This window comes from Mustela erminea, chromosome 1, assembly GCF_009829155.1.
Source record: "Mustela erminea isolate mMusErm1 chromosome 1, mMusErm1.Pri, whole genome shotgun sequence".
NCBI classification, from domain to species: domain Eukaryota; kingdom Metazoa; phylum Chordata; class Mammalia; order Carnivora; family Mustelidae; genus Mustela; species Mustela erminea.
This window is the reverse complement of record NC_045614.1, coordinates 217642822-217660699: the sequence shown is the minus strand read 5'-3', so window position 1 is coordinate 217660699 and position 17878 is coordinate 217642822. Positions and strand designations below refer to the sequence as shown.

At 63.5% G+C, this 17878-nt stretch overlaps 1 protein-coding gene across 1 annotated transcript; it reads right to left on the bottom strand.

Moving 5' to 3' along the window:
- Window positions 1–821: 821 nt before the first annotated feature.
- Window positions 822–3567, bottom strand: CRYAA (crystallin alpha A). Its single transcript, XM_032303023.1, has 3 exons — window positions 3297–3567; window positions 2369–2491; window positions 822–1585 (listed from the first exon to the last, which is right to left on the bottom strand). Exons 1-3 carry the CDS (start codon window positions 3483–3485, stop codon window positions 1376–1378), a joined length of 522 nt encoding a protein of 173 aa, XP_032158914.1. The 5' UTR covers window positions 3486–3567; the 3' UTR covers window positions 822–1375.
- Window positions 3568–17878: the final 14311 nt, after the last annotated feature.

Below are 17878 nucleotides of genomic sequence, written 5' to 3'. Positions count from 1 at the left end.
GTGCATGCTTGCACACCCATGTGCACGCCTACACAAGCCGCCTTCCACTCAACAGGGTGGCAGGGTCCCCCGTGTCCCTGACCTCCACTCCCCGGGAGAGGGTCCCCGACACAGCCCACCAGCAGCAGTGGCTGGCGGGCCCCGCCGTCTGCCCACCTTCTGCGCCCAGAGATGCACGTGGCGGCCCCCTCCCCCTCCCACGGTCACTGTGCAAGTGCGGGGCCCCTCGCCGAGCCGCTCCCCCGTGGAAGCTGTGGGCCGCTGGGCCTAGTCCCCACCGGCTGCCCGGAGGCTGAGCAGACCCTGAGAAGGTCGTCCCCCCGGGTGGGGGAGGCAGCGCAGGACACTCAGCCCTGGTCACCCGAAGCCCCCCAGGGGGTGTCTGTTCCCAGGTGCGTGAGCCGAGGCGCCTCCCACGCAGGGAGGGAGACATGTTCTGACCACGCTTGACTGCCCCTCCTCATCCCTTGGGGAGCCATGGACCCAGGACCCTTCCAGGGCACCCCCAAGGGAGCCAGGACAGAAGCCGCGCAGAGGAGGGGAGGCCCCGCCGGCGCCTGTTCCCCGAGGCTGGAGAAGGGAGCCCTGATTCGCGCCCGCTTCCTCCATCCCCCCACCGCGGTCTCCACCGAAACCCTCTCCTTCCTACCGAGCAGGGGTGCAGGGAGGCACGTGGAGGAAGGGGGGCGTGAGCGGGGCACGGGGAGGCAGGACCCGGCAGACCCCGCCTCCGTGCCCCCGCATGCCCCCTGCACCCCCGCTGCCGTCTGCGGCCCCCCAAGCCCCGAGGGAAGAGGACGGCCACCAGTCAGCAGTTGCTTGTGTCACCTGCTCTTTATTGACTGCCGCGGGCTGCATCGTGGGGGGCGCCCCGGGGCCCCGGGAGCGGAAGGACAGAGGGGAAGGGCGGAGGGAAGGCGGTCGGAGAGGACGGGCCGCCGAGAGCCCAGGCACACGGGAGCCTCCGCCACACGGACCTCAGGGCACCCGGGAGACGTGGGCAGGACACGCGGCCGGGTCCTGACGGCGGGCGCCCACCAGCAAGGGCCAAGGTGCCCCCGGCCAGCCCCGGAGACCCAGAGGCGACCCGGAGCCTGCATCCTCGGGGAGCGCGGGGCCGTTGTCTCGAGCCGCCGGCGCGGCGATGGCGTCCACCAGCTGGCCGGAGCGGGGGGTCGGGGTCACCCTGAGGCCACAGCACCCCAGGCCGAGGCCCCGAGCCCTCCAGTCAACCCTCTCGAAGCCTCGTCCCCCAGAGAAGAGGAGAAGGAAATGAGCACAGGGAAAGCAAAGGGAAGTGACACCCCACTTTCCGCGGCTCCCCCGGCGGAGGGGCCGTGGGGCAGGCGCGGGGCAGCCGAGGCCAAGGCTGAGCTTAGGACGAGGGCGCAGAGCTGGGCTTCTCCTCCCGCGACACAGGGATGGCTCTCTCGCTGTGGCCAGCGTCCACACCGGATGGGACCTTGGGGCCGGAGAAGGTCAGCATGCCGTCCGCGGACAGAGAGCAGGAGAGCGCCGACTGGTCCACGTTGGACGGCAGACGGTAGCGGCGGTGGAACTCGCGGGAGATGTAGCCGTGGTCGTCCTGGGCCGGGCGCGGGGAAGGGCACAGTCAGAGGCAGCACCGCCGGGGGCCGCCGACCTTCCATGGTGAAGGCACCACGGGGTCCGGCCCACGACGCTCCCACACGGAGGGGTGGGAGGCCCAGAATGCTCCATGGAGGGCTCCCGGCCTCCGGGCTACAGGTCCAGGCCAGCCTGGGGCCAGTCTCTGCCGTGGACGTGGCTCATCAGACTCATCTCACTGGAGACTTGCATGAGCGGCTCTGACCCACCTCAAACTGGTGTCGGATTGGCGTTTACCCGTGACCCACACCCGGCCCCCCCGGGTCAGAGCCTCGGCCCCGGGGCCCGACCTCATCCTCCGGGCTCGGAGTGGTGTGGACCACAGCACCACGCATGGCCCAGGATGGGAGGGGCGGGAGACACGGAGGCAGGGCCCCCCACCCCCCAGCCTCCCCACGTAGCTTCCCCAACCATGACCAGAAAGCCCGGCCTCTGCCGCCGAGAAGCTATGGGGCCGGGCAGGCCACGACCTCCCTGAGGTCTCTGCCACCTGCGGGTCCAGCAGGCAGAGAACAGATGCGGCGTCTGGGCCTCGGGCCGCGCCTTGCACTCCCGGCTCAGCCGTCACGCGTGGGTTTCCGTGCAAATCCGCGTGGGCTCCAAGCTCACCCTGTTAGCACCTGGCATCTCTCGGGATGCGCCCTACTCGCACCCCTCACCCGTGCGATTTGGAAGGAGCCGGGGCGGCCGGCGGGCGGGGGGCAGGGCCCCAGGGAGGCCGGTGCGAGGTGCCCGGACTCACCTGCCTCTCGTTGTGTTTGCCGTGGATCTCCACAAAGTCCTCCAGCACCTTCACGGTGAGGTCCTCCGGAGAGAAGTGCTTCACGTCCAGGAAGATGACGAACTTGTCTCGGTCAGATCGGACCTGAAACCCGCACGCCGGTCATGTGGGTCCACCAGGGCCGAGGTTCCAGCGGGGCCGGCCAGAGCGGCCCGTGTGGAGGGGCCAGCGTCCCAGGCCCCAGGGACCCGCCGCCAACGGCCTCGTTGGGGATGGACTGTGGCTGGGTAGGGTCAGCTGGGTATGGGTCAGGAGACCCGTTCCGGGTCGGCTGGCGGGCAGGCCGGACCTAGCTCTCTGAATAAGGTCACAGCCCTCGGCTCCGCGAGTGTCGGCCGAAGGAGGTGATGGGCACTGCCTCCGCTCCCGGCCGGCCTCTGCTTTGGGGCGGTGGGGGAGACCTGGCTGTTCCAGACCTTTTGACCCTGGGGTCCGTGGTGGGGCTCAAGGAGGGGCGGCCAGCGGTCTGGTGGCTCCCCTTTGGGCCGGGCCCTGTGCACGCGGCCCACCCTCCCAGGCTTCCTGGGGAAGGAACAGGTGGAGAGCGGGGACCCCCACACCCGCCTGTCCGGGGTTGCTCCGGGGCTGGCACCGCGTGGCGTACATCACAAACCGCCATGGGCCATGCGCTGCTGGGAGGGAGGGACCCTGCGTGGGCTCGGGCTCCCTCCAGACCCTTTCTCAGAGCCCTGGGAGGCTCCTCGCTGCAGGTCAGGGGAGCCGTCAGGGGTTTGGGGGGAGAGTGCCTCCACCCGACCAGAAGATCCCAGACGTGGGAGACCGGGCTGCCTCAGCTCTGGGCCGGCCCCCGGGAAGCCCTCTTCCCCTCCAGCCACGGCCGCGTGCTCCTCCGACCGGCAGGAGAAGCCAGCCGGCCGGCGGGTCTTACCTCGGAGACGCCGGAGTCCAGCACGGTGCGGAAGAGGGACTGGCGGTAGTAGGGGCTGATGGTCGAGGACAGGAAAGGCAGCAGGTCGTACTCGAAGAGACCCTCACCGAAAAACTGGTCGAACAGCCGGCTGGGGTAGAAGGGGCCCAGCGCACGCTTGAACCAGGGCTGCTGGATGGCGATGTCCATGTTGGGCGTCAGCGGTGCAGGGACCCGGGGCTGGCGGGGAGTCGGGCAGGGGCCTCTGGGCAGTGCAGTGGAGAGCCCCGGGGACGGTCCTCCGTATATATGCCCACGACAGAATGGAAGCATTAGGGGGATTTGTCTGGAAAGCGTGAGCTCAGGGAGAAGGCTGCCCGGTCAGCAGAAATGTGGCTCGGGCTGAGTGCCCGCCTCTCCCGGCCCCGGGCGTGCGACGCTGACCAGCACGGAGCCCAGGACCCCAGCAGGACAATGTCCCCGAGGTGCCTCTCCCTACAGCTCTGCCCCCGCGCTCACCTGGGGGACGGTGGAGACTTTCATCCCCGCGACGGCATGCGGAGCCCCTGCTTATGGGCCACTTCACAGATGAGGGCTGGGCTCAGCGACAACGCCCAGATCCCCAAACCACACAGCTCCGGGGGACGGGATACCGTTTCTCTTTTCTTTCCTTCTTTTTTTTTTTTAAGATTTTATTTAATTATTTGACACACAGAGAGAGATTACAAGTAGGCAGAGAGGCAGGCAGAGAGAGAGGAGGAAGCAGGCTCCCTGCTGAGCAGAGAGCCCGATGCGGGACTCGATCCCAGGACCCTGAGATCATGACCTGAGCCGAAGGCAGCGGCTTAACCCACTGAGCCACCCAGGCACCCTCTCTTTTTTTTTTTTTTTTTTAAGATTTTATTTATTTATTTGAGAGAGAGAGTGCGCACAAGCAGGGGAGCAACAGAGGCAGAGGGAGAAGCAGGCTTCCCGCTGAGCAGGGAGCCCGACCTGGGACTCGATCCCAGAACCCCAGGATCACGACCTGAGCCGAAGGCAGACGCTTCACCGATGGAGCCCCCCAGGGCCGCCAGGATATCATTTTTCAGAACAGCGTTCCGTCTGTCACTTCCTTCTGATGACAAAATGGACACAGAGTCATCACCTCGAGGAAGACAGAAAATACCAGGAAGAAACTGAAAACGGGGGAGGAGCTGACGTGGGGTCTGTGCGTCCGGACAGGGAGGCGGGCTGGGTGCGGCCAGTGTGGAAAGATTGTGTCACGGACTCGGCCTGGACATCGCCCCCCCGTGTGACCTCCCACCAGGCTTCGGCCGGCCAGCCACATGGCCAGCGTCCACTGTTGCTCATGAGGCCCCGGGACCGTGTGGCTCCTCCCGCTGTGGCTCTGGCCGGCGGCTACCCAGAGGGGACCGACCACCCAGTATATTCCTCAGCAGCCTGGCCTCCGGGGAGCGCGTCCCTGCAGTAACACGCACCCACGGCGGGGTGGGGTGCCCACCCCCAGCCCCCCGGACCTACCCCTCACTGCACAGTCTGGCGCCAGAAGCTTCTTTGTCCTCGGGGCCTGGGTCCCAGCGCAGCTCCCAGCAGCGTCCGCGGGTGCTGGCTGGGGGAGCGCACCCTCAAAGCGCCCCGGACCTGGCTGGTCCCGGAAGAGTGCGAGCAGTGGGAGCCCCAGAGCGTCCCGCACACGCGCTCTGGACCAGACCCCCCACCGTCTCCCACCCGCTTCGCACACAGCACCCACCTGGTGGCAAAGGGCCCTGGAAAATCTGGAAGGGCCACCTCTGCTCTGCAGTTCCCCAGATGTCAGGCAATGAAGGCCAAATTAGGGCAGCGATGGTCCGTGCGGTGGGACAGAGGGCACCGTCCCCGCCCAAGCCTGCTCCAGGCCAGGCCCTGCTGGCGTCCCTCCGTGGCGCATTGTCTCACACACTTCCTGGACAGGGATAGTGGGGCTTGGGGGTTGGAGAGGGTGAGCTGCGGCCCCGTCACTTGGCTTGGAGGAAGGGGAGGGGGCTTCCTGCCGGCTGCTCACCCAGGCAGAGGCGGGGGTGGGGGGGACGCAGCGGGGGGCCCAGCAGGGCAGTGACTGCCCCCTCTTGGTGCCGCGAGTGTCCGTCGGCTGGGTCCCCTGTGCGGTTCCGGCCGAGCCAGCCACTGCCGGGAGCTCGATGTAGAACTAACAGAGGAGCGTAAGGCAGAAGGAGAAGTCGGGAACGCTGATGTGTCCTCATTAAAAATGGTGGTATTTGGGGGCGCCCGAGGGGCCCAGTCAGCGAAGCGTCTGCCTTCTGCTCAGGTCATGCTCCCGGGGTCCTGGGATCGAGTCCCACATCGGGCTCTCTGCTCAGCACGGAGCCTGCTTCTCCCCCTGCTTCTGCTCTCTCTCTTAAATAAACAAATAAACTCTTAAAAATAAAAAAATACAATGTTGGTTTTCTGTGCGTTACAGATTTTTTGCATTCACTTTGATTTTTTAACCATTGCAGGAAGAAATGAGTCGTCCTAAGGACTGAGCTTCTGGTGCCCCCGACAGGGTCGCCGAGGGGACAGCCTTGCTCTCCTCACTGGCCGTGGTCTCCACGGGTCCTTCAAACCACCCGGGACCGCAGGCAGAGACGGAGGCTCCGTGCCGTGGGCTACACGGCCGGGGGCGCTGAGGTTGTGCCAAGATCTCTCAGACCCCCAGGCGTGCCCGGGCACTCGCAGCCCTTCCAGGGTTGGGACCCCCGCGCGCCGCAGCCAGCAGGAGCAGAGGTCCCACGGGGCTGAGGCCCCTGCGGGGGCACCTGCCGAGTGGCCGGCGGGGCCTGTAGTGGTGGCCTTCACACTGAGCCGGCACCAAGGCTTCAGGGAGAGGAAGCCCCGGGCCCGGCTGTTTCCCACACACGCGTGCAGACTCCCGCTCGCCACGGCCCCTCGCCACCTGGATTCTGGGAAAAGGAGACCCCTTCATTCTGGGCCGGGAGGCCCCTGGAATCCCAGGGAAGACGCCTGCGGAGTCATGGTGGCAACAGTGCCCTGGGCGCCCCCGGAGGAGACCACCACACGCCACCCAGGAGTGAGGCCTCGGGAGGAAGCGGCCCTGCCCGCACCGCGACCTCCGACAGCGGCCTCCGGGCAGTGAGGACGTGACACGGCCAGGGTACCGAGCCCCAGCCTCCTTGCCAGCTGACCCAGGGACAGGGCTCACAGGCTGAACCCCCCAGGGACCAGGAGCCGCCGCATGTACGCGACCTTCACAGCAGCACAGGTGTCCTCGCACGCGAACATCTGCGGCGTGAAAACCACCCAGAGACTCCGGGCCACAGGGCCGGTGGGGACGGCCAACTGCGGGCCTGTGTGGGTCCCCAGTGGCCACGGGCAGGAACGGGTCAGGCTCCCGGGGGCCGGGTCTCAGGCCTGACCTCCACGGTGGCCCATGGCTCTGCCCACGCAAGGATGCAGACCTGGAGTCACAAGGGTCGTGGGGGCCACCGCGGGGCGCGCCGTAGGCCTGCCGGAGCCACAAGGTGGACGTTCTAGGACAGGCATCACCTCTCACTGAGTTCGAGGAGGAGCGTTATGATGGACGCCGTCTTCGAGTTCACGGTTCATTGTCCTGAAGAACAAGTCAGCAGTCGTGTCTCCTCACGCAGAGGGAGTGAACAGAGGGTCACCGGCTCCAGGTGTCCCGGCCACTGGCCTTGGGCTCCCCCGGGACACTCAAGCGCATCCAAGTTCCCGCAGGTTTACAGGAGGGAATTGGAGCCCGTCACTGTCCAGGGCAGACCTGAAGTTCGCCACAATACCCCAGAGCTCTCCGTAAAGACCTTGGGGGTTCATCCAACAGAGCCCTCGGGCCCAGACCTCAGCCCCGTCTTGTGAGCCGCCAGGCTACAACCGCCAGAGATCGTGCACAAGGCCAGGACCCGCTCCAGGACACTGCGAGAGCTCGGTGCCCATCGTCTAGTGCCTCATGGCGATGGGCCCGGAGGTGTAAGCCAGCCTAGGGCAGGGCATGGGCACAGAGGCACAGCCCACGAGTGCCCCCACGTTGTTCTATCCATCATCCCCAGACCCTAAAGCAGACCTTTTGCGATGAGACGCTTTTTTGAAAAGGTCTTTATGAATCCAGCTTTCAAAAGAGGATTTTTTAAAAATATTTATTTATTTATTTGTCAGAGAGAGTGAGTATACGCAGGTGGGCAGCAGAGGGAGAGGGAGAAGCAGGAGCCTGATGCGGGGCTCCATCCCGGGACCCTGGGATCATGACCTAAGCCAAAGGCAGATGCCCAAACACCTGAGCCTCCCCGGTGTCCCTCCAAAGACACTGATGGGAGCACTGGACTTGGATTTGTTTGTTTGTTTCAAATAACATTCTTACTAGAGAAGCGAGGCACTGCCATTGTTCAGAATTTGGACCGACAAATAAATCCAACAGTGGGGGACGTGCCCATCGTCCTAGCAACCCTGGAGTCCTGGCAGAGAGGAAAGGCACGTCTTTCCCGTCTGGCTCAGTGAGCCGGGGCTCGGGGGCCGGAAGCAGCCAGAAGGCCTTCGCAAAGGAAGATGAGCCGTGAAATGCCAACAGCTTCTCAAGACGCGTACAGGGTGGGCCAGGCTGGGGATCTCGGGAGTCCGGGTCCTGCGGGCCGGAGATCAGGCACAGCCACCTGTCCTCCCTGCGACGAAGACGCCCCAGAGCGTGGCAGAGAGTCCTGCGGTCGCGCTGGGCCGTGAGTCAAGGACACCATCCCCGGGCGTGCCCAGCCGCCAGGCCTGTCTCCGGCATCGTGTGATCCTACTCACCGGACAGGCTGTGCTCTGGCGCGTCTGCCCCTCTGGCCTGTCCTGGAGACCCCGAGGACATGTGTTCAGCCATGGCACCCGTGAGGTCCCCCAGGTCAGAGAAAAGCCGAGGAGACGCACAGGTATGTGGCTCTGACTCCTGGGCCGGTTGTGTGCAGGGCAGGGGCTGCTCCCCGGGGAGCAGGGGAGCGAGTGAGGAGGACCAGAGCTCCCTCACGGGTGGCCCCAGGCTGGCACGCCACGCCCCTGAGCCACGCTTTCCTCCCCGGGGCCTGTGCGAGCCGGCGAACGTGGGCCGAACGTGGCCTTTCTCCCCCGGCTGTCTTTCAGCTCCCCCCGGCTCCCCAGCCCCAGTCCTGGAGGGTCGCCGTCACCTTCCCTCTGTGTCCCGGACCTCGACTCTGGGGACAGTGCTGACCAGCCCGAGGCTGTCCCCTGCCCACCGACCGGGGCTGACCTTGGCCTGAGAGGCAGGTAAGGTTGCCGTGGGGTGGGGGAGGAGTCCAGAAGCCAGGGGCCGAGGCGGGCAGCCAGCTGACACGGAAGGTGGCCACAAGACACCACGTGGGGCTCAGCCAGGCCCAGCTGTGCGGTCCTCGGCGTGTCCTGAAACAGCCACCTGTCAGGGACAGGACGGGGGCCCAGAGGCCCAGGCCGGCCCTGCCCGGGACCCCAGCCCACCCTGCTCTGTCCCCTCGGCCGGACCCACACTGCAGGTCGAAGAGAAAAAGGAAACGTCTAAAAATCAAAAAGAAAGGATGTCTCTGCTAAAGCCAGGGAAAGGAAGGGAACCGGGAGACGGTCCTGCTCGTCTCCGGATGTCTGCTGGGGTCCTGCCCTGCCCACGCGGGGCGCAGAGACTGTCCACGCGGAGACTGGGACCCGCGGGGATGGGGCTGGACAGGTGCTGAGAGCCGAGGCAGCACGGGAGGGCCCCTGGGAGGTTTGCCCGTGTCTGTGTCTGTGCGTGTGTGTCTGTGTGTGTATCAGTGTGTGTGTCTGCATGTATTGTCTGTCTGCATGTGTGTCCGTATGAGTGTGTGTGTGTCAGTGCTTACGCTAGTGTGGTCTCTGTGTGTCAGTGTGTGTCTGTGTGTCTGCAAGCAGGGTCTGGGGGAGCAGGAGCCACGGTCCCCGAGGTCATCTCCCTCTGCCATCTGAATGCGTCAGGAGCTGTCGGGAGCATTTTGTCAGACCCCGTGCAGCCCGCCGGCGGGCAGGAAGTGTGCGGCGTGTTGGGGGGGAGCCCTCTCGGGGGCGCCGTGCCCCAGGCATTGTTCCGGAGCCGGGCTAAGCCTGCCCTCAGCAATGGGCATTGGGCTGCACTGGAGCTGAAGGCCGGCCGCTCACACACAAAGCCCGGTATTTGCTTATCTACAGGATTCCCATCACGCCAGCACTTTGCCGGCGCGCTCACAAAGCCCCGGCACCCCGATTTTCCACTCCAGGGACCGGCAGGGCTCACCGGCAAATCCACACAGTGCAGGCCTGCGGGCGTGGCCATGCGTCAGCGGGAAGGCACCGGCTAAGCCCTCGGCCGACTCCCCCCAGGTTGGCCCCCGAGTCCTCCACGGCCGTAGGCAAGGAGGGACGCACATTGGAAACTCCCCGAACACGGTGTGCCGGGGACTGAGACCCCATCCTGGCTCCGCGGACCATGTGAGGCCGGGGACAGCGATGCCACATCCGCTCACTGGCGCATGGCCCTTCAATCATCACCACCTGGGGGTAAAGGGCTAACTCGCCGACCTTGTTCCTACGACAAAATTTTTCACACGTCCTCACAAGTGGAGAGAATGGCCCAGTGAGCACCCCACATGCACCAGCCGGTGTCCACCAGGCTACGTCTCGCCCCGGCTTCTCCGAAAGCAGCCCCGGCTCAACGCCCTGCGAGGGGCTGCGAGCCCAGGGAGGCAAGAATGAGGCGCCCTAAGGACATACAGTGAACATGACGCGAAGAATCGCGTGTGTCAGACCCACGGGATGTGGCCGGACGCCTTCAGCCTCTGGCCACGGCCCCAGCGGGTACATCTCGGAGCAGCGGTGTAACCGCGGGGTCCTTTCCACGAGCACCCCCACACCGTGGACCCGCCTTACCCAGCCTCCCCCCACCAGCTCCCCGAGCAGCCCTGGGAGAAGCAGAGCTGCCAGGGGTCGGGCAGGGCAGCCAGAGAGTTGCTCCCCACCATGTGGGGGGCCCCACCGCGCCCCCCTGCCTCTGGCCCTGTTAGCTGATGTCTCCGACTCATTTAGGATCCCGGGTCTATGTCCCAGATACAACAGGGCCGCCCATAGCTTCTCCTTCTGCAGCTTCCGCACCCGGGGTTGATGTCGGAGCTGTGGCTGCCTCGCACAATGGGGGGGGAGGCATGTTTTCCACTTTTCTCTCCTCTGGAAGAGTTTCTACGAAACAGGAGCCATGGCCGAAGTGTTAGGCAAACACCAGCGAACATCGGGGTCTGATGTTTTCTATTTGGGGACGTTTTTCCCACTAATTCAGTTTTCGTAGTGGTGCCAGGACCCCCGGTCTCCGCGCTGTGCCTGAGCCGACCGCAGGCTTCAGTCCTCCCTGTCCTTGAGCACACCATGGCCCGAGCCCAGTGCGGAGATGCCCTGCGGCCACGGCACCTGCCGGCTCAGGTCTCCGCGCAGCCCCGGGGCCGTGCACCTGCTGTTCCCCTCCGGCCCGTCGACGTTTCCCTCCCGTGGTCCGCGGGCCGTCAGCCTTGTCGGAGCTCTCAGCCCTCCGCGCCGGCTCAGTGGGGCCTCTCTACGGGGTATTGTTTTCTGTTCCGTTCATTTCTGCTTGTCCTACTATGTTCTCCCTTCCGTGTTCTCTGGATTAACTCTACTACTCATCATTTTACTTTATTTTATTTTATCTTATTTATTTAACTTTGTTTTACTTTGTTATCTTATGTGGTTACTAAGCTGTGCGATCTCGCGTAAGCATGGAGAGTGCTGGGCTGTGGGAGCTCGCGGGGTTCGGTGGGAGCAGGCTGTGGACGGAGGGAGCCCGCGGTGGGAGCCTCCCCCAGGCCTGGCTCGCCACACGGCGCACGCGAGCACGGATCGGAGCTGCACGGACGAGCCTGTGGTTGGACCCCGGGGCTCGACGGGACGTTCCTGTGGGTGTGCATCATTGCCCTGAGCCCACACCGACTGGAGGCAGCGGCCGGGACGCCAGTCGGGGCATCTGCTGTGGTCACAGGGGCTAGGGCTCCCGGGAGGGGAGAGGGCCTTCTGACGGAGAAAGAGAGCTTCGCCCCCACGTGCACCGGACTTTGCTCCACCTTCTGGGTCGGAGCCAACAGCAGAGCGGGGGAGGGGGCCGGGTCGGAGAGTCACTAGGCGCTGGGGCCGAGGGGTGGCTGTGAGCTTTGGGCGGAACTTCCTCCTCTCCTGAAAACCTCCAGTTTTGTTCTGAGGCCTTTCGACGGAACAAGCCCCATTCGTACGATCTAGATCCATCTCCTTCAAAGTCAACGGATGCGTACTGAAGGGCACGCACACCCAGATGCACATGCACACCCACTCGCCCACGCACACCCACTCGCACACGCAAACCCACGCGCGCACACAGACGCGCGCACGCAGAGCCCTAACCATCACAGGCGCCCATCCACGTGAGTGCCCCTGCTGGGAGACCACCCAGGAAGTGTAACCAATGTCACCCGGGGGCCCAGACATCACCCCCCGGGAGGGCCGTGGCCAGAGGAGGGTGCCTTAGCAACCTGGGGTTCACAGCCCTGGGGAGCTGTGTTGGGGCAGACCCGTGGCTCTGAGCTCAGGGTGACGGGGGCAGCACCCCGGCTCCCCAGCCTGGACCTGCCCGCAGCTGCCCCTCCAGCCGCAAAGCTAGAAGAACCGCCCCAGGACCATTTCGGGCTCCCCCTCTGGTGTTTTAATTAGGTGCTGTGGGGAGCAGAGTGAGGCTCGGGGGATTAAGTTAAACAACTCGAGTGGGGAAATGACCCAGAGGTACCCGGTGTTGTCACGGGAAAGCAGGAAGCAGGAGGGTCCGAGAACAGAGGTCAGCGTGATGAGCACCATGAGTTAAGGACCGGGGTCCCCTCTAGAAGCGGGAGAAGGTGAGGATGGTCCCCTCGAGCCCCCCCCACATGTCCCTACACACTGTGACCTGGGCCCAGTGACACCCATTCTAGGCCTGTGACCTCCCCTAAGAGACCATCAGTTTATGACAACATAAGCCATGACGCAGCCGCCAGAGAGCGACACAGCCGTGAGGTTGCCTGGGATCGGTGACAACCAGGTCCTTGGTGAGGATCCTGACTTAAATAAACTCCCTGTAATAAGACATTTTTGAGACAACTGGGGAAATTTGAACACGGACCATTATGTCATTAAGAAGACATGTGCAGGGGCACCTGGGGGGCTCAGTGGGTTAAGCCTCTGCCTTCGGCTCAGGTCATGATCTCAGGGGCCTGGGATCGAGTCCCGCATCGGGCTCTGCTCAGCAGGGAGCCTGCTTCCTCCTCTCTCTCTCCGTCTCTCTGCCTACTTGTGATCTCTGTCTGTCAAGTAAATAAATAAAATCTTAAAGAAGAAGAAGACAACAACGTGTGCGGAGTGAGAAGACTTGATGCCCGGATTTGGGCTCCAGCACAGGGGTGAGGGGAGCCGGGAAATGGGCCAGATGAAGGGACCGGGGACATCTTGCTGAGCACAGAGTGGCGTGAGGCTGCCGGGGCTCCGTGCACGTTTGCCTCAGTGGGAGCGACCTCTGGTCTCATGGAGGAGGAACCTGGCCCTGCCCACACCTTGCTTCTTTCCTGGGGGTGCCCTGCTGCTTCCAAGAGCCGCCTGAGACCCCACTTTGTGTGCGCACAGGGACATGACCACGCCCGGCCTCGGGAGCCACACTCAGGGTGCTTCCCATCGGGCTCATTATAAATAACGTCCCCGGAACGGCCCGAGCACACACCTCCCTGTGAGAGCTTTTCTGTAAGGAAATTCCCGGATGGGACGTCGCTGGGTCAAATAACCAAACTTCAGCCAAGATGAGCGCTCCAGCTCCTTCCCAACCCTCTCTATAAATTCAGAAAAACAGATGCAAAGAGGGCGGGTATCGTGTTTGTAGCCTCGTGTTCCCCTAGAGGAAATTGCACAAGTGTGGCTTTCCGTAAATCCGGTTAGCTCTGCACGGAGAGTCCGTCCTGTGGTGAAATAGAGATGATCCATAATGGCTTTCGTGGGGTTTTCCAAGACGCTCCCCCTGTTAGCAGGAAATCCAGGAGAAGCCCTGGGTGGGCGGCCCCGCCAAGCCGGCCCCTGCCTTCTGCTCCAGCACTAACCGCACCCAGATCCGGGCTGGTAGGGGGCGACCGGCCCTCGTCTTTGGCCCTCCCTAGGACATGGTTTTGGGGCTTTGTGAAGAAGAAAGTCACTTTCTCCCTCTCAGAACCAAGATCTGACCCAGGTCTTCTGGGCTCCCGGCACCCCGGAGAGCAGGGGCTCCCGCACCGGGGAGTTTGGGCAGAGAAGCTCGTTGGAGCCTGGCTTGCTCCCATTCCCACCCCCAAGGCCCCATGCCCGCTAGGTGTTCTGCAATCCACTCGTGGTGGGTGAATGAAGGATTTTCGTTCCCTCCAGGGTCCACGCTCACCACTGCCTGCCCACAGAGCCTGGACAGTAAGGGGGAGCACGTTCTGTCGGACGCACCAGCAGCCGGTCCCTCGGTCAGCAGTTTGGGAATGTCACTCCCGTGTTCACCCTAGTGCCCCACGTCTTCTGGAGGCTCCGCCTCGGGGGGTCTGGCCAGAGCCACCAGCACCTTCTGGGCGAGGAAACTTCTTCCTAACTTCGAAGCCCACCAGCTCCCATGGTAACCCGGGCCCGGTGTGTTAGCGGCGAGGGCACGCTGCCCCCTCCCCACGCGCAACTGCACAGACGCCCACAGGCTCCCCAGCCGCTCCAGCCTCTCCAACCCACACAGACACCCCAGAGCGCTGGTCTCCCTGAAGTTTCCGGAAGGCCACCATTCCTGGGTCCGCAGGTGTGACGGCTCCCAGGAGCCACCGTCTACACCCTGCTCACTCACAGCTGGCGGTTCACAGAGGCACTGTGTGGAGTTGAATTGGGTCCCCAAAAAGGCGTGCTCACCTCCAGAACCCGCGATGTGAGCTCATTTGGAAACAGGTGATGTGTTAAGACGACGTCGTGCTGGGTGAGGGTGGCCCGTGGACCGGACGCTGGTGTCCGTGCAGAGAGGTCTGGACGCAGGGAAGAAGCTTGTGAGACCGTCCATGTCTGTAGTTTGAAGTCCCCCGTCTGGGGCGCTCCACTGGGCTCCCCGACGCTCACCCGAGCACCTCTGCTCCGGGAGCCACTGCCCCGAGAGGTGGGTCAAGCGCGTGAGAGCACAGCTCTGTCTCCGTCTCCATCTCTGGGTCTCTGCGTTCTCTCCATGAAACAGGGTTAGACGGTGAGCTGAAGACCCTTCATCCCGGGTTCCCGGTTCGGAGGGGGTCCCGCAGCTCTGAGCGCAGCAGTACTCTCACTCCCTCCTTGGTGGGACACAGGGGCACGTCCTTCCCAGGGACCCCCCCATGTCACAACACAGGTCAGGCAGAAGGACCTGTGTTTCACGGCCCTGCCCCGGCAACACAGCACAGACCCCGGCCCCGAAGCACCTGGGGAGGCTCCCCCAGAGTGGCGCGGTGGGGCTGCAGGGGGCTGGTGAGGGGTGCGTGGACACAGCAGCCGGGTACCCAGGACGCTGCCAGGAGGGAGTCCTGTGGTCCTCACTGCGGACCCCCCGTCCCACCCCTGCCTCGTTGTCCTTCCACCCCCATCCAGCCCGTCCCAGGAGGCGGCACAGCTGTGCGTCAGGCCCTCGGCCCCCTCTGGGCTCCTCCAAACGCCCCCAAATCTATGAGCCCTGGACCCCTGGGTTGGGATGTGGCCACGGCCCTTGTGTTGGCAGGTGGCGGGGAGAGAGCCTGCACCGACCCCTAGCGCCAGCTGGGGAGGAAGAACCGGACCACCCCCCACCCCCACCCCGTCCCCACCGCAGCCTCCCTGCAGGGCTGCGGCCCCCAGACGACATCCCCACCAGGAGGCACATCCCCACTCGACGCCGGCTGGAAGCCACCACCACGGCAAGGCGGGCGGAGTGTCAGTCCCAGTCCACGGGTGGGCAGGGGCAGGGGCGGGGGCGGGGGTGGCGTGCAAGGAGCCGAGCCGCCGAGCCCTGAACTTCGACAGATGAAGAGACACGCCCCGGTCGGTGTGAAAGAACGTGCGAGCCCGCGGGCACAGAGAGCGGGAGGCCGACCAGCACGCTGGGGGCCAGACCGGAGCCCGAGCCCCCACGTCGCTGTCCACCCAAAACCTAATAAACAAATTCCGCGCGGCCTCTCTTTAGGAAACACCGATTGTCCCCGACTGTCCCCACACCCCCGGAGAGGGTCCTCCCCAGCCCGGCCTTCTCGGGGCTGTGAGCGGGAGCACCGCGCCCCCTAGTGTCCGCCGCCGCAGCCCGCGGGCCTCACGGCGTCCTCCGTGCGAGCGCAGCCCCTAAAGCGGCAGAAGTGGGAATCTGCAAACCCTGTCTCTGACTTTCTCCTGGACCCGCAGTCCTCACACCGTCACCCGCGAGGTTGGGCGCGTCCAAACCAGCTTCCAACAGCGGCCAGACAAAAGTGACTTAAAGTCACAAGTCTCAAAAGTACCTTGAGTGGGATCCATCCGCCCAGACATACCCCACGGATACACGGGGCTCTGCCCTGCGTTCCTGGTGTGGCTGTGCCTGTGACAGCACGGGACAGACGTCAGAGAACGGTGCGCTGTGCCTGTGACAGCATGGGACAGACGTCAGAGAACGGTGCGCTGTGCCTGTGACAGCACGGGACAGACGTCAGAGAACGGTGCGTCAGTAGAGGGCCGGCACGCCGGACTTGGCTGCTGGAATGTTCTACCGTTCTAAACACAGAAGCACACCTGTGTTCACCGCAGCACCGTTCCCAAAACCGAAGGGTGGGCAACCCAAACCCGCCAGCAGGTGAACGGCTCAGAGACAAGAATCACCTACACAATGGAATAGTACTCGGCCTTCAAGACAAAGGGCGAAGGGCATTCTTTTTATTTTAAGATTTTATTTATTTATTTGACAGACGGAGATCACCAGCAGGCAGAGAGACAGGCAGAGAGAGAGGGGGAAGCAGGCTCCCTGGCGAGCAGAGACCCTGATGCGGGGCTCGATCCCAGGACACTGAGATCATAACCGGAGCCGAAGACAGAGGCTTAACCCACTGAGCCACCCAGGTGCCCCCGTATTGTGCACTCTTAACGTCAAAACAGAGCAGACACACATGCGGTGGCTCATAACCACACAGATAAGCCCCAGGAGCGAGGTCACTCCTGGGGAGGCCGCGGAGGCAGGCGAGAGCCAGCAGGGCTCCTCACGGTGAATTCTGGACCATGGGAATGAGTTTACCCACATGTGAAGTCATGAACTGAAACCAAAATGCAAAGAACAAAGACGTGGAGCCCAGCCACTCTGGAGAACAGCATGGAAGGTCCACAGAAAGTTGAGACCCAGCAATCACACTACTGGGTATTTACCCTAAAGATACAAATGTCATGATCCGAAGGGGCACGTGCACCCGAATGTTAATAGCAGCGATGTCCACGATAGCCAGACTGTGGAGAGAGCCTGGATGTCCATCCACAGATCAGTGGATAAAGGGGACGTGGTGTATGCACACACTGGAATACTACGCAGCCGTCCAAAGAAACGAAATCTTGCCATTTGCGACGATGTGGCTGGAACTAGAGGGTATCATGCTGAGCGAAATAAGTCCATCTGAGATAGACAATTATCACATGATGTTACTTATATGTGGAATTTAAGAAACGAAACAGATGACCATAGGGGAAGGAAGGGAAAATAAGAAGAAACCAGAGAGGGAGATAAACCATGAGAGACCCGTAACTCGAGGACACAAACCGAGGGCTGCTGGCAGGGCGGGGGTGGGGGACGGGGGACCCGGGGGACGGGCATTCGGGAGGGCTCGTGGTGTGAGCAGCACTGGTGTTACATAAGACTGATGAATCCCTGACCGCTACCTCTGCAACCGATAAATTCTATGTTAATTGATTGAATTCAGATAAAAAATTAAATTTAAAAAAAAGATGTGGAGCCTGCTAGGGAAGGTCACGTGTGGGTGTGAGTGTGGGTGTGGACCACCTTTACTCTGCCAGAAATAAGGGGTCCCAGGGGCCCGCACGCAAACCTGAAGCTGAGGTTTAACTACGCGGTCCGACGGATCACACAGGCTTGAAAGAACACACACACGCGGTCTCTTTGGTGGCGACAAGGTGAACAGACGCCCTTGCGAGCGCACAGGGAGGTGGCCCCGGCAGGGCAGCGTGGCCGGGAAGAGCGCGGGCAGGACCTTCCTGTCCCTTCCTCCCCTTCCCGCCCTCTGAGGCTGCGTGTCGGGGCCGCCTGGGGCACGGACTCTGCCTTCCCCTTGAACGTCCCTGGGGCGTGAGGCGCCCCCGGTCTCCGCGGACCCTGGCACGGTTGTGTGTTCCACCGCACGGAGCCACAGAATGAGGGTCTGAGAAGGGATGCCGGGAACCCACGCGTCCAGCTCCATTTTACAGATCAGCAAACCGAGGCCCACACGGAGGAAGGAACTTCACGGAGCTTTGCGGCCGGGACGGCCCCCAACGCGGCGCTCACACATGGACCGGCCCGCGCCCAGCACGGCCCCGACACATCGCAGCGAATCCCAACGGTGCCCGGGCGGGTCCACGTTGGGTCCCCATTTCAC

Coding starts and splice junctions, on each gene's coding strand:
- CRYAA (XM_032303023.1), bottom strand. CDS start 3,485: ATGGACATCGCCATCCAGCAGCCCTGGTTCAAGCGTGCGCTGGGCCCC. Junction 2,492..3,296: donor TGGACTCCGGCGTCTCCGAG/GTAAGACCCGCC, acceptor TGCGGGTTTCAG/GTCCGATCTGACCGAGACAA. Junction 1,586..2,368: donor GCAAACACAACGAGAGGCAG/GTGAGTCCGGGC, acceptor CGCCCGGCCCAG/GACGACCACGGCTACATCTC.